Below are 16,262 nucleotides of genomic sequence, written 5' to 3'. Positions count from 1 at the left end.
TTTGAATAATATTAGTGTATGTCTACTCCAAGCACCAGGGTGGAAAGTAAAATTTTGTCCCCGAAAAATGTATGTTCCAAACATGTATGTTCCTAGTATTGAAACTCTCATAATTATTATGATTCTCATAAATATTATAATGTGAGTATTTCTATACACTCTAGTGGTAGAAAGAATCCGATATCTCTCACTATAACTGATTACCAATCGATAAGAAAATTTCTGTCAATTATGGCTGCCATCTTAAATTCTTTAATGATGACGAATATTTTCGTTGTTTCCATCATCAATATTCTTATTCAGCTTGTTCTAACGAAGAGATTGAGACCATTTGCAAATCTTTATCATTAATAAAGTATTAATATAAGTATCATTAATAAGTCGTGAAGACATATCATTTTGAAGCTGAGAAAACTATTTTCATAAATTCCTTAAATGTCAACAATTACATTGATTCAACATTCTCCTGGATGAGCATCGGAAACGAGTAGCTTCCACGTTCAGTGTCTACAAATATTTCTACAATAATAAATAATAATTTTCTATAGTAGTAAATCTAATAATTAACTTACAGTTTACTTACTGTATCATTTTTAAGACTTATTAGTGTAATTTTGTGTGTACAGTTGCTGTAAAACTTGATTTTATCTTTTGTCGTACTCTATTAAATATTTGACTTTGCCCATTTCTCTGAGAACTTAACGGCAATAAAATCATATTCATTCACATTCAATAGGGAAAAGAGAATGTGGGTGCGCTCTCTAGTTAGTTTTCGTTTGTTGAAAGGGGCCTCAATATCTTTTTGATCAAGATATTCAACTATTTTTAGAAAACATTACGCCACTATGAGAAAGCTATGATGACTTCATGAATATATTATTGGCTTTACTGATATTTATATGCACCTAGATCAATTATTTTGTTTTTGGGTATTCTTGTCCCCTAGAAACTTCGAATAACTTCTCACAAAACCATCTCTCACGCTGCTCTCCTCTTCAGAAGGTCAAGACTCATGATAGAACTCAGAAGAGGTGTCGCAATCAGCTGGTTGATTTTGAAAACCAATTATGAGTAATTCGGTGTATATTTTTTCACTTGTAATTTGACTACAATCTATCACTTGGTTAATGAGCAGATCGATTCTAGCTTCAATAAATATGTTAGAGTTTGACACTAAAGGGTTTATCATTCTTTCACAGTCTGATTGAGCAATGCCTATGCACTGTTACTTTCAGTATCACTCTGCTACATTTACACCAGAACTACAGGCTTCTTCCTTTTCAGTCTCCTCACTGTAGTAGAGCTGTCAATGAGGTTTGGAGCTTGGAGTTTTTGATGACTATGAAGAGTCTCTTCATGGTTTCTGGCAGCCTTTGTGATCATGACATTGACTGCTTCCAACTGCAGGTCCCTGTGGAGATCCGAGTTTCTGACTAAGTATGGAGCATTGACAGCATTCCTCGATACTTTTTTCTGGAATTTCTAGATGATGTTTATGTTACTTTTCCTTGCACAGCCCCACAGCTGGATGCCATACAACCATACAGGCCGTAGAATCTGTCTATACAATAGTGATTTATTGTAGGTAAAAAGACTTGAATTTCTCCCCAATAACCAATAAATTTTTGAGTATTCAACAATTCTTCTTTCTTTTTCTTGACGTGTGACTTTCATCGCAGTTTTGCATCTAGTGTCATTCCAAGATACTTAGATTCATTCTGCAGACTTCTGAGTTGTTTATTCTTATTGGGATGTACACATAATGCAAAGACAACATGTGTGGACTTGCTTTCATTCAACTTATATAGCCAGTCCACTTCTCTATTTTCTTGATGGCTTCTTGTGCTTTACTTGAAACTTCCTCATTAGTTTCTCCAACTGCTAAGACAGCTGTGTCATCTACAAGAGTTGCAATAGTGTCATTTTCTGGCCCAGGAAGATCGCTGGTGTAGAGCAGGTTTATAGTAGGGCCCAAGACACTTCCTTGAGGTGGTAAGCAATTCTAGCTTTAATTGATGTTATTTATGCCACACTTTATCAAATGCCTGAGCGACGTCTAAAAAGATAGCAGCACAATATTTTTTCTCTTCTATATCTAGAGTCTTCTCAATGACATGAGTGATTTAATGGACTTCCTGAACTGTTGAATGTTTTCCTCTAAATCCAAACTGATGATCAGCAATGAGTTGTCCACTCTCTATAACATGTTTAAATCTGAGAGCAAAACTTCTCCAATGATCTTGGCCATTATGAGGTATGTGTCTATAATATGATGCATCATGTGGTGGTTTACCTGCCTTGGGGACTGCTGTTCTCATTGAAATCCATTTTGCGAGCTACAGAGTCATTGAGCCATATGAATGAAGTTGAGCGTTTGCTTACACTTCTAAAATATGGAGCATATGCTTCATTTTCTATGAATGAACGTGAGCAAAACCTTTTGCTCATGCTTATCAAAAAATAGTTTGAGCATTTGCTCAAAAGAAAAAGCTTATGCTCAAAATTGTATGAATAAACTGGAGCATTTGCTCAACTTTTGAAGCAAATGCTTCAAAATAGGTGGGTCTAGTCTGAAGCAGCTTTTCACCTTTTGCTCATAGTAAAATGGCTCAACTAATTCGTGTGAGTGAGAGGAAACTATAGCAGATACGATCACAACCAATAGTTGAGAACTATAAAACTCTTTTCAGATTCAACCATGATATATATCACCATTATTCCTACAAAAGAATAAATACAAGAGATACCTATATCCTTGATTTTGGTGGTGGGATTGGAGTTAATCTCAATTAAATTGTTATCTGCAATGAAATGGTTCACCTTACTTAGATGTTCGTCCTTATCCATTATTAGTCATTTCAACCAGTACAACACTACGAATTTAGTTTTATCATAAAATTGTAAGCATACATTAGTCAATAGTTTTTCCATTTACGTATTTGTTTTATTATCTTTCACACTTGTTTTCTTGGTTCTTATTTTGTACTCAAAGTAAATTTTATTATCATGGCGATTCTGTTGCTTAAGCCGCCATTTTGTCACACCGTTGAGGGGAAGGAGACTGTCTAGCTAGGCCAATGGCAGGCGTTCATGCCCTCGACCAATAGCAGTACTCGCCTACTAGTATAAATTCTGCTGCTCTTGTATTTAGTTTTAGTTTATCAGAGATTGACAATGGCGTAATAACCGAAACCGGTCTTTCTAATTATCAATAAATCAGTGTTTTTTTGACAATTTCTTAGTCTTTTTCATTCAATATGAATAATTACCACAATATCAACTTCTCAACTACACAAAAAAAAAGAAAAAAATTATATGTAGGATCATTTTTATAGTTTTGTTGATTTCTTGATCCATTCTCGAACAATAACAATTAAAATTCATTCACGGTACCAATATATATTTTTCAAAATCCAATTGAACTTAGCAATCGTAAAAGTATAATGAGGTCATTGCATTTATCTCTGACTCGCTTTCAGGTTCATTTAACATTTTGTGGTAGCAATGCAATTGGATGTTATACTTTTACTCGATTTATAATAATAATAAGTATTTTGAATAAATTCAAGTTTTGTATTCAAGAATGAATATTCAAGAAATTGTTCAGTTGCAGTATCTTCTTACAATATTCATCAATTTTTAGGTAGTCTAATTAAGATTTGCAATAACTTTTTTTAACTTTTCTTCAAACCACTAACCAATAACGTTACCAAATCAAACTTGTAATAACTATTTTCTTATTTCATTAGTCAGGTTTTTCCAAGTCTGATCATGAGAAAGGAACCAGAAACTAGTTATTCATCAGCTCTATACCATAGTGGGAGAGGGTGAAACACACCTCAATGGAAATAGTGGAATGACAGGTGTATACCGCTATACTTCCTGGAAGATATAATATCGGTAGAAAAGACAACATTCCTGCACTGTTGTCTATTATTGGAAGCAATCCTCTATGCGAGAAGGACAGTCCTAAGTTTTGGTTTCACAATATTGCCAGAAACGTGAGTGACGAAGGTTCTACAAAATCGGCACTAATTTTTTCAATTCTTTTCACTACGCGAGTGTGACGACCAGTTTCAGCTTATTATGACATTAGCAAGTGTCAAAATGAATTATTTATTTATTTATTACAAAAACAAGGAAGACTGCAGGCTATTTACTTATAAGGAAGTAAATACTAAGGTTTACTAAAGTGACTAGGGTTGACTTCCTAATCATAACAATATTCATTTAGACACTTGACAATGTCGTGATTAGCTAAAACCGGTCAAGAGAATAGCAGGGTAGACCTACTAGTGATTCGATAAGGCTTCAAGTATCCCTGTAGAAATAAATGAAAAATATGAAACAACCATCCCGTTTAACAATCGAATTCTGTTTAAATAAGTTTAAAACGGGATGGAATGTGAATTTTTTCATGTAATAATACATCGCAATCATATTATAGAAAATTGTCATAAATCGAAAAAAACTTTTCAAAATGGAAATCGAGCAACAGTTCAATAGAAACTCCAAAGTCAATTATTTTCCCCTGATAACAACAAAGATAAGTAACAACATACTGAACTTTGGCTAAACCACTGAAGAAAGATTATATATTATTATTTATATTATATATACTGGCTTATACACTTATATACAATATCATATACAATACAGCAAAATTATAGATGAATTTACATAATATAGACTAAGAAAATAATTATTGAACTGTATATGATATGAAAAAAGCAATCTGTAATAGCTGTAGATAATTATATTGTTATGCATCTACATGAATTGGCGAGCTTTGGACATATCAATGTCCATTCTTCGGAAAGAATATTAAAAAAATCCTCCCCACTAACTCTCTACCAAAATGTTAATTTCATTAATTAAACCAAGGATTTATTTATTAATGGAAATATTGTAAAAGTTTTAATTAATATGAATATTTGAGAGAAAAAAAACAGAAAATTGATAAAGTAGATTAATTATATAGGTAGATAAGATGAAATTATTGATTATGCAGTGGATAATTAAAATAACATGAGTTTATTATATATATATAATTCATTCTATAACAGGTTTAAAGGTTTTATATTGGTCGAATGGGTGAGGGATGGTTGTCATGTGATCGTTCTAGGGCTGGACAGTTTCAGTCATTTGTTCCAAAAGATGTTTTTTTTAAAGTCAAGATGAAGCTCGCTCGACTCTCGATGGACCTGATAGAAACAGAAAGTGCATTCCATGCACGACAGGCACTGACTAAGAAGGATTTTGTGAAAATAGTAGTTCGATGATTGGGTATCCTTAAAGTACTTTCTCCGGTTCTAGTATGTGAAGCATCTATCCTCCTACCTTCAGAGACAAATTTGAAATCATCTTTAAAATGGTTCGGATTACCATATTTCAAGATATCTCTAACAAGCTTGACTATTCAAAAAAGCCTTTGATCGGGAAGCTTTTAAGTTGAACTAGCAATGTTGGCTGGGGTGATATGATCATGGCGTTGGAGAGAGTATAGGAAACGTAGACAATAATTTTGGCAACGCTGTAGCTTATCATTCAGAGTGACTTGCATATCGTTAAGAAAAGAATGCATTAAATGTGGGAAGATGAGAGATTGAACCAATAATAATTTAATGTTTCTAGGGAGGATATCGTGCATTTTCTTCAATGCATGCATGGCTGAGAATATCTTTTTACAAGTTTTGTTCACTTGTTCTGACCAGTCAAGAGTATTATTCATAATAATGCTTAAATTTTCAACTGAGCTACAGTAAGGAATGTCATCATCGTCTACACTAATTTCAAGGTCAATATTGTTTATAAGACGAGGATATCCAATTATAATGGGTTTTGTTTTGATGGGATTAAGCTTGAGGCCATTTTTCTTCGTCCATTCCACTATCAAATTGATATCCTGATTCATTATTCAACTGTTTCATTAATTTCTGTTATGGGACAGCTTAAATAGATTTGAAGGTCGTCTGCATAAGTATGGAAACTGGAGAATTTGATAATGGAAGAAAGGTCATTAGCATACAACGTGAAGAGGAGAGGGCCTAAAATTGAATCTTGTGGTACTCCATGCATAACGTTTTTCCAAGTTGACTTATTGTCACCGACAGATACACATTGTTTCCTACCTAATAGATGGGATTTGAACCAAACTAACGAGTTGTGACTGGAACCAAGAATAGCCAACTTATTCAAAAGGACTGTATGATCAACAGTATCGAATGCTTTAGAAAAATCAAATAGGGTGAGGATGGTGCATTTTCCTTGGTCCATAGCTAACCTTATATCATCAGTGACACGAAGCAGAACTGTCTCAGTTGAATGAAATTTCCTAAAGCCTGATTGAAAGTTATGAAGCTTACTATTCTTGTCTAGAAATTTTACAACTTGAGCATGAATGAGTCTTTCTAACACTTTGGACAATGCAGGTAGAAAACTAATTGGTCTAAAATCCTCAACTTTATTGGGTGATGGAACTTTATTTAGAGGGCGAACCAGAGCAAACTTCCAGTAGCTGGGACTGGGATTTGGCCTGCTTGAACAACCTCGTTGGGATCACTAACAATGAGAAGGTCAATGAGTGTGTCTGATTCATTAGTATGATGAGTTGGATCGAGAGGTAAAATAGTCATGTTTGGGCATTGGAAAATAGTAGTCAGTTGAAAGTAGTCAAAGTTACGATTTGTCATATTGAAGTCGGTGTTCATATTCCACATAACTAGTATACGGTTATAACAAGGCATAAGAGAAAGCAAGGCATTTTTGAAAGCTGTAAAATGACCTATTTTTATTGGGCGATAACAGATACCAACGAGTAATTTATCAGTACTAGATAAGGATGATTCAAGTAGCATAAACTCTGGTCTGGAACAATACTCTTGTTTAGATGTGATCAAAACTTTTGTTTTGATACCATCTTTCACATAAATTGCTACACCCCCACAAGCATTATTTAATCTATCATTCCAGAAAAGATTATATCCAGGTAATCCAACAGAATTTGATGAAATACTAGGCTTCAAAAATGATTCGGAAATTCCAATTATATTGAAGTCCTGAAAACAGAAGATTGCTCTGAGTTCATCAATGTGGCAGCTGAGGGATTGGACGTTAAGGTGAGCAGCCTTGAAAAGTTTTTTTGAAAGAGTGGAGCTTATTTGCTAGGAACATACCTGCATCATTATTACTATTATTGAAATAATCATAAATCCTTGATGGCGAGCGAGCTGACGTGTCAGTGTGAGGCATCATGGAAGCAGCAGACCAACCGTGAACCGACCTCAGAACGACACATGATGGGGAAAATGGGGATGAAACTGATAAAACTTAACCTGAATGAAAAATTCTCTTGATTCGAGTGCATTCTGTATGCCTTGACAGTTTGGCTCTTTTCACTATTTAAAAACACCAGTTCAAAAGATTCACTAAACATAATAAGATGTAGATGTTGTGATCTGTGGAGTTCCGGTGATGAATAATCCGAATGGTGAATAAGATGAAGATTTGGGAAGGACTGGTAGTGGGAGATCTAGTCCAAGAGGTGATAGAGCGAGTAGGTATCCAGTAGTGGAAGAATCGAGTCCAAGTGGAGGTAGAGCGAGAAGGAATCCAGTAGTGGAAGATCTAGTCCAAGTGGTGACAGAGAGAGATGGAATCCAGTCGTGGAAAATCGAGTCAAAGTGGTGATAGAGAGAGATAGAATCCAGTAGTGGAGGATCGTGTTCAAGGTGGAGATAGAGTGGAATGGGATCCAGTAAAAACTGCAAAAGAGAAGAAAAAGCCAGCAGAAAAACGAAAAATCTTTGAAGAAAGTTATCAATTGAGAAAAGATACATAATACAAATGATAATGAATATTATTAGCATAAAATGGAAGAGGAATAGTATGATTTAATGTGAGAAAGAATCGAATATCAAATATGGATATTAGTAGAAAGTAATCAGAGAGAGAGAAAAGATAAAAAGAGAAATAGAGATAGAAAGAGAAATAAACATTTGAGCATGCTGGATAGCTAGTGGAAAAATCACAGGGAAAATAATGATAATAATAGGGAAGAAGAGAAGAGAAAGAAGGAATGTGCACAATTGAGAAGAACATATGGAACTGAACTATAGAATAAGAAACAAAACATTGTATTGTGATCTCAAATTAATCAAGGAAAGAAGAAGAAGAAAAGAAAAAGAAAGAGAAGAAGAAGACGAAGAAGAATAGAAAATAATAATAATCATCATCGCAAAAATCACAACAGTTATAATAAATGTAATAATTACAACAATATTCTAGTAACCATAATAACTATAAGATTGAGAAGAGAAATGAGAAAGAAAAACAAGAAGTAGAGGATATAATTGAGAGAGTGCTAGATTATTTTAGATGAGTTTTAAATAGGATTGAATGGTGAAGTATGAAAAATATTATATAGTATTAGAGGTATAATTAACTATTGGGAGCTGCAATAACGATAAAAGTAGTAAATTGAGTACTGTAATATTTCAGTGATGAATGTCTAAGATAATGTTAAATGAAACACAGCCCCTATATAAGCATATGAACAGACTACCCACCCTTCTGTTCTATCAATAATCCTTCACACATTAGCTTCTATTGTTCGAGCTGTGGCAATAGTAGAAGATATCATTATGTACTCCTAATATAGAAGAGATTACTATCTATACCTATTGATTACATCTATATCTATAACCTATGTTAATCATCGAATTTATTTGAAATTCAGCATTTCGAAAATCATTAATTACGGAAATAATTTTGATAAGAGATGTGATTATTAGTAAGAATAGAGATAATGATTTTCTTAGTACCATCTGGAGTATAGTAGTTGATGCATTGAACGTAGTTTTGGAAATTAATATCAAGATACATTATCAATCAGTATTATCAAATGTGGATCTCCTTAGTTTGAAATAATTGTGTTATATATAATCATAAATAGCAGTGGAAAGATTCATTTATAGAATAGAAAGCCAGCTCATGAAAAATGCCAAGGTATATCTACTGTGAAATCTATAAATACGAATTTCCTATTATTGTAGTGAAGGGCACCTCAGTCATTGAATCCTGAAATGATTCAATTTACCTTTATTTTTCGAAGGTCAGTCATCCTCTCGACTGTGTGGACCCTCTTGGATCCTCCCTCGCCGATAGAGATCTTGATCCTCCTGTCAGATGACCAGATATTCCGGTGCCCATGATGGTCGGCTGCAGCGTTGAGGATCTTGAGATGCTCTGCAGTTAGATCTTCGCGAATTATGACGCCGGAACCCTTCAGCTTCCTCTTAGCGTTGAAGATCATCTTCCTGGTCCGGTAGCTGCAGAGTCAAACTATGATGGGTCGGTCCTCAGGTTTTGCTTGCCCTTTTTGAGGTGGTTGACGCCTTCCAACGCGATGCGAGCGGTTGACATCCGCCAGAGTCACAGGCACATCAGCTTCTTGTTGAAGACATCAAGTGCCAGCAGGTCCATGTCTTCTTTGTCGCTCTCTGGGATCCCAAAAATATGTATTGAATGTCGGAGCCTGTATTGCTCGAGGTCGTCGACCTTCTGGTGACAAGACACCTCCAGCTCACGAATTCTATCGTGCAGCTGCTTGTTCTCCTCCTTCAATGCCTGAAATTCCTCGAAAATAGACTTCACAGCCATTGAGACAGCATTTTGCACAGATTCTTCGATTTGCTGTCGAATAATGCAGAGGGTCTCTTCAGACAATGATCCAGAAATAGCTGGAGAAGGCCCTAGCTTTGGAGCATTGACCTCATTCTTTGGCGTGCCTCTGTTCGGTCGGACCACAGTGTACCGTTAGGTGGATTTACACTTTTACAGGCGAGAAGGTAGACCGAAGAATTAGGAATGTTTTTCCAAGATAAATAAAAAGTAAATCGAAAATATTATTTAACTATTGAATTTAGCTTGAGAAACTGAATAACTTGATATATAATTTGTAGTAAATTGCAGTGGCAGCTCGTCCTATGTGTTCAATGGTTCATTGAACCCCCATAATTGAACCAACTCCTATAGAATGATGAATTCTACTCATATAATTATATTTTTATTTTATACTCATGAAATTACATCACAAAATGTTTCATCTATGTAAACTTAATGTTGATGTTTGGCAGCCGGTGCCGGAGTGGCTTTCTTGAAACAGCACTGAATGGTACTATTTGAACGAGACAGGTGGTGGTGGAAAGCAGTGTTCATTCCCCGATGTGAACCCAAAAACAGGGCTGCGTGAGGTAGTGGAACAGAGGAGGGGAATCGATTTGCTAGCACGGATTTGGTTCACACTCCTGTCTGAACCACGTTTCCATGACAGTAGCTGAACCTAGCCGAGGCAGTTGAAGAATTCGGTAAATCTCGGAATGAATCGTGAGTATTTGTGATACGGATTCAGTAGCAGTGCCATCTTGAACATAACCAATAAATTCAAGTTTGGTGGCAGTAAACAGCAAAAAAGTGGTAAACAAGAAGTAGAAAGCGTGACAGTTTTGAGGTTATACAGTACAGTTTTGGGTATACACTGTATACAGTTGTGATAGATTTCAATGCATTCTTTGTTATATAAATTTTTCTTGCGTGTTGAAGAATATAGACTGGCAATTTCTAGTGTGGTTCGTGTATTCGTGAGTATTTCTAGTATGTCCATTTTGTTTTAGTGAGAGTGTGAATATAATTTATTGTGTTTGGTACCCTAACAGCATTTTGATGAAGGAATATGAATAAGGTTCAGTATTTGTTGAAGACAAACATTATTAATATTGAGGATAGGTGTAAAATAAAACATGATGGTAGATTAAATCCCAAAGTAAAAATTAAACAAGAAAAATATGAACAGGACAAAAAATCTATATTTGTAGAAAATATGCTTAATCTTTGGGAGGTAATTCCTTGAAATCATTATTGATTACCTTTACACTTGATTATGCTCAATACTCTATATCCTCTTGACCTTTCTCCCCGATAGATCATGAGGTTGAACCCCCAATCAAAAAGATCACGAGCCACTACTGGTGAATTGAACTGTATAACCCTACAAAATATTTATTAGAAGACGGAGCCGAACTAACACACGTTTTCTCACTCGACATAACCAAGAAGAGAATTTGTGTATTGATAACAAGGAGAGAGATGGTGTAAGAGAAATATCAGGCTCCTTTACTACTCACGACAGGTAATAGATAGCAAGATTGTATTTCTATACCTTCCACCGAAAATAGAACATAGATAGCACCATATTATATTCAATTTAATATTAACTGTTAATTTACAAAATCTGTATTGACAACGCCAACATCAAACTGACTTGTTGACTTGTTGACTAGCCTATTTCTTTGACTACGCTCATTCAATTAGCGTAATTTATTATGTTAGGTCATTTATCAGAGTGATAAAAGTGAGTTTCTTTATGAAGTAGAAATACATCTTACAATACCCGAAGATACAAATACTATCCTCCAATTCAACGTATTTCTTTCAAATAAATTTTGAACTTAGGCTCACATAACACTCAATTTAAAAGTTATTCTTATATAATTACTGAAATCCCAATTTCTTCCATGCCGGAACCCCGAAGAAACAAATTTCATATACTAGAACCCCTGCATTATTCAGCAACATTACATTTGTATTAATCAATACAAAAATGCATCAGACTAGAGCCTATGTCAACCATAAATTAATCATATTATCATTCCTAATATTATTATTTTTTGATGGTGTTCACTGGTGAACATTGTAATGGGGAGACATTACATGTTTGAAAGTCTATGCTGGGTGTATAAGTTTGTAATGCTTTATACAAATTCTGCGGTTCAATCTTGCATTATATGAAATTGATTAAAATGAAATTGTATTATCAGTATGTAAGCTTATAGTGTGTTATGATCTAATGTTTTCGAAAAATAATTATTGTTCTATTATACTTATTCAGAGAAGATTTACAGGAGAACTGACAGTTCGAGAGGCAGTTTCGATGATTTTCAGCAACTGTTCTTGTAGGATTTTGTTTCTTTCTATAGGGTTAATGATTTATAATTAATCGAATAGTTCTAATCAATTCCTTTTTTTTACATTCTATTACTTTATTATAGTGTTCATATAATATACTCAATAATTTGATTTGAATGATTTAATTTACTCAATGACTACTACTCATGATTTGTAATATTATTATGATTATGCTGCAGTTCAAGAAGGTCTAAACTAATCATCTTTCATTCGAAAATAAAAGGAACCCAATCTATACTATTTTAAATTTCTTTATATAAAGAAATTTTCAACCAACTTTCAATCTAAAAATTGAAGTTTGTTTACCTCTCTAAAACCTTACAAGTATAGTTAATGTTGATGTTTACAATTTTTCCAACATCCAATCAGCTACTTTTGAAAAGTACGGTACCGTAATGTAAGAATTGAGCTTGTGTTTTGTTTCAATAATTGTTGATTCCTTCACAATCAAGTTCAAAAGACAAGATTTTAGAAATATATGAAAAGATTTTTTCCAAGAATTCCTATAACATTGACTTTCAAGCAAAGAATAATATACTGTAATACAGTAACCAGTCTAATTCAGTATAGGCCTACGTGATGTTCTCTTGAGGTTAGACATAGTTGTTGAGGTTAGAGTTCTAATTTAGGTCAGTTCTAATTTATTTGAGGTGGTGATAAAGTGCCAAGACGTGAGTGATGGATGACTCACATGAAGAAATGTTATTTTTGGTAGTTGTGGTTGAAGCAGAGGAAGAAGAACTATCAAGGAAAAAGGAGAAAATGTGGGTACATCTCATTTACTTATCATAATTGTAGGTAATTGATCAGAGTGTGAACTGGGAGACGACAGAACAGCAGGCTGTTTACTAATCTGGCCTGGCCATGATTGAAAGAATTCTTGCTTCGAAGCAGAGCTTCTAATTACACTATTGTGAAATAATTAATCAGTCAGCAGTCCTGAAAAAAATTACAAAGACAGATGCATTCATAGGTTTGTCCTATTTTTGACACAAAAGAAATACAAAAAAGGAGTTCAAGAAGAAGAAAACAACGAGAATGAAGAAGATGGAGGATGAATAGGAGAGGAAGAAAAGAAAGCAGTCAGAACAAGAAAACCGAAATAATGACTGAAACAGACTTAAAGACATGGCTGAGAAAGAAAGCCTTCTACACAATATTTATTAAGAAGTTTATAGATTCAGATATAGGTAAACTCAAATTTGCCTAAAATCAAGTACACTAACTAAATTTGTGAATAAAGTATGAATATACTAGTGAACCCCTGGGTTGGAGAACTCGCTTAAGAACTGTTGTATTGTAATCTTTGAAACCCGCAACTTTTAATAATACAGAGTTGATGAGATTTATGAAGACAGTTGGATATTTCTTCCAAAAGAATAATTTGACAGTGGGTTTCATTGTGATTTGAAATGAAAAATTACTCTGTCGCTTCAACATCTTTGTCTCTCATATGAATCCAAGTTTATTTTTTTAAATGGGAAGGTGATCATGATTGTGATGCTTGATTTTGATACAGAGTTCCAAGAAAAAATGAATGGCGGAAACTGCTCAACTACACAAAAAGTGAAAACTGTACAATGATATCCAAACCAGTATCAGTTTATTAATGTAAACGTTGTAGTTTATGTTGCATATTAGCCAGCTGAAATCATGTGTCAGCGCATGAAGGTCTGTCTGTGTGATAGCTTCCAAAAAGTCTCAGCTAATGCTATGAATGAATGAATGAGAAGCTTTTGTAATTGCATGCATTGAATAATGCAGCTCTTCAGCTGACGAAAAGATAAATCTTTTTTTTGTATGCACTTTCAATGTTATTTGTTATATCCTGAAAAGGGACGGAGTAAGTCAATTTTGTTGTCCAACGAACTTGACCTGTAAAATGATTTGAAGAATACATTTTCAAAATTTAAAGCTGATTGATCAATTCTTTCTAAAACTATTGTAGAACATACAAACAAATGGACAACGACTTTTGCCTTCAGTAAGTCAAAGGTGAGACCTCGCTAACACTTGTTTAATAAAGTATAAATGATATTAATTTTGACAAGATAATCATAATATAAGTAGCAAGTAGGTTGTATGTATAGATTTATCAGGTAATTAAAATTTTATTTCACTCTCATTTTATATCAGCTAGGTACTCGTTCTCAGATTTCATTTCAATTCATCATTTCTCTATGGATTCATTCATTAAATCATCATAAACAGAAACGTTTGTACGGTATTATCATTCATCACCTGGGCTTAAAATACTCATAAAGAGTTGCCTTAGAAAATAATTATGTAACCGAATACTGGTGGGGTGGACAGCAGAGAAACACCAAAAATTGAGTCAAATCTATCATAATCTACACCCTTCCTGTGGGGTGATACTTCCTTAAATCTAAAACTTACTCACGAAACCACAAAGTAATGAATCACTTAAAATTAGATCAAGTAAATGAATCAATTGAAGAGTAAAAAAAATTTAAAGTTCTCCAACAAAAAAAAAATGTTTTTATGTTAGTTCAATATAAGGTCAAAGGACTGCCAAGGTACAAGGAGACCTCTTCCCCTTAGAAGGGGACAGAATGGGCAGAATTATGCTACCGGTTGGGTCCGTCCCAGGACCCACAAAATTTAACTACTATTGAGTATTAACAAAGTTCAAACAACAACAAAACAAAATAATAAAAAAATAATTTAGATTATTTCAGATTTAAGTTGGTATAGGACAATAAATACAAAATAGGATGGAAACCAATAAGGACCAGAACTGACACTATTATTCTACTGTGACCTTCGATAAATTTCCCAAGATATTTGAATTTGATATATTTTCCAAGAAGGAATCGCTGAATTGTTCCTCTTTTACACTGTGGAACTAATTAACTGCTCCCACAATAAATCAACTTCGGGAGTTCAAATTTAACTTCTCGACTTTAACAAACTAGTTAAAATAGTTATGATACTAAAACAGTTGAAATACATCTAATCATGAAATAACACAGCAATTAAAACCGATACATTTGATCTAAAACGGTATAACATAAATTAGCATTTCAATAAAACCTTAGCAAAATAGTTAAAATAAATACAATACTATAACAGTTGAAATGCATCTAATCAGGAAGTAGCACGGCAATTATAACTGATACTATTGATCTAAAACGGGATAACATAATTATATTAGCATTTCAATCAAACTTTAACAGCCAAACTTTCAGAAAATTACAAGAAATCAAAAACTTAATTATGTGAAATAGATATCTCGTCTCCTACTACTAGAGCAAAATTAGTGAGGTTGCTCAACCAAATCAATCATTTGTTCTACAAATCATATTAGCAAATGTTGTCTTATTTCACCCCAACTTAATTCCTTATTTAACTATAATCTAACCTCAAATTTAGTTCTCAAATATAATTGAATACATTCTTTTGCTTAAATAACCTAACAAATTTACACTGGAGAAGAACGTGCCGGCTGTAACTCTGAGTGTCACAGGTTACAAAGTTTAAGTTTGAAATTTAAAATTAAAATAGGTTGCTCAAATTTTGAATAATGTTCCTCCGAAAAACAGAAGTGAAAAATAGTTTTGAACTTCAGTCACTCACCCCACACCAACACAATCACGACCTCCATCTCCACTAAGGAACCCGTCCTTCAATCTCGAGAGCTGCCCACTGACTGACCAAGAGCTCACCGAAATTTTCCACAGGTTGTGGAAAACTCTTGGCAACCTGGTCCGTAAGCTGGCGCCCTCAAACGATTCATCAGGGAATTATCAGTCGAAAAGAAAATGAATAAGAACATTAATTTTCTTTCCGAGTGACAATTACACAGTGGAAATGTCATGGATTGCAACCAGGAAGATGGCATTGACTGCTGAGGCAGCAGTTCTGCTGCCTACATCGACCGATGCCGTTCAAAGTACAGCCGGCTATTGTTCTTCTTTACAATAATCAATACCTCTAATCTTATGACTAACTTAAAACTAAATTGTCTTCCACACTCTCACAAATAAATAAGAGCTCGGAAACAGCCGAGCCCTCAAGATGTTACCCGAATGTAGAAAAAAATCCGACCCACTCTCCATGCACTAAGTCGGTAGAGCGGCGCAACTCCGACCCCGAAAAGTTCAGAGACATTTCGAGATCCGCGTCGCGCCGCGTTCCCGATCCAATGCACGGAGGTACACTTGAACACATGTATTTAATTCCAGGTCGAAAATTCTCCGCGACGCTCCACTGACCTA

General features: G+C 34.3%; 1 protein-coding gene across 4 annotated transcripts in view; it reads right to left on the bottom strand.

The window, feature by feature from the left end:
- LOC111057680 (UDP-galactose/UDP-N-acetylglucosamine transporter srf-3-like) overlaps positions 1-15,931 on the bottom strand; it is a 197,221-nt gene extending 181,290 nt beyond the window's left edge. For 2 of the 4 annotated variants that reach the window (XM_039443410.1, XM_039443412.1), the window contains exon 1: positions 15,622-15,931. In XM_039443410.1, the coding sequence (XP_039299344.1) occupies positions 15,622-15,649 (28 nt within the window). In that variant the 5' untranslated portion in view covers positions 15,650-15,931. The remainder of the gene's footprint in view (positions 1-15,621) is intronic. The other 2 variants (XM_039443411.1, XM_039443413.1) reach the window with 2 other exon arrangements.
- Positions 15,932-16,262: the final 331 nt, after the last annotated feature.

Source organism: Nilaparvata lugens, chromosome X (genome assembly GCF_014356525.2).
Source record: "Nilaparvata lugens isolate BPH chromosome X, ASM1435652v1, whole genome shotgun sequence".
In the NCBI taxonomy this organism is placed as follows: Eukaryota; Metazoa; Arthropoda; class Insecta; order Hemiptera; family Delphacidae; genus Nilaparvata; species Nilaparvata lugens.
This window is presented reverse-complemented; position numbering and strand designations above follow the sequence as displayed.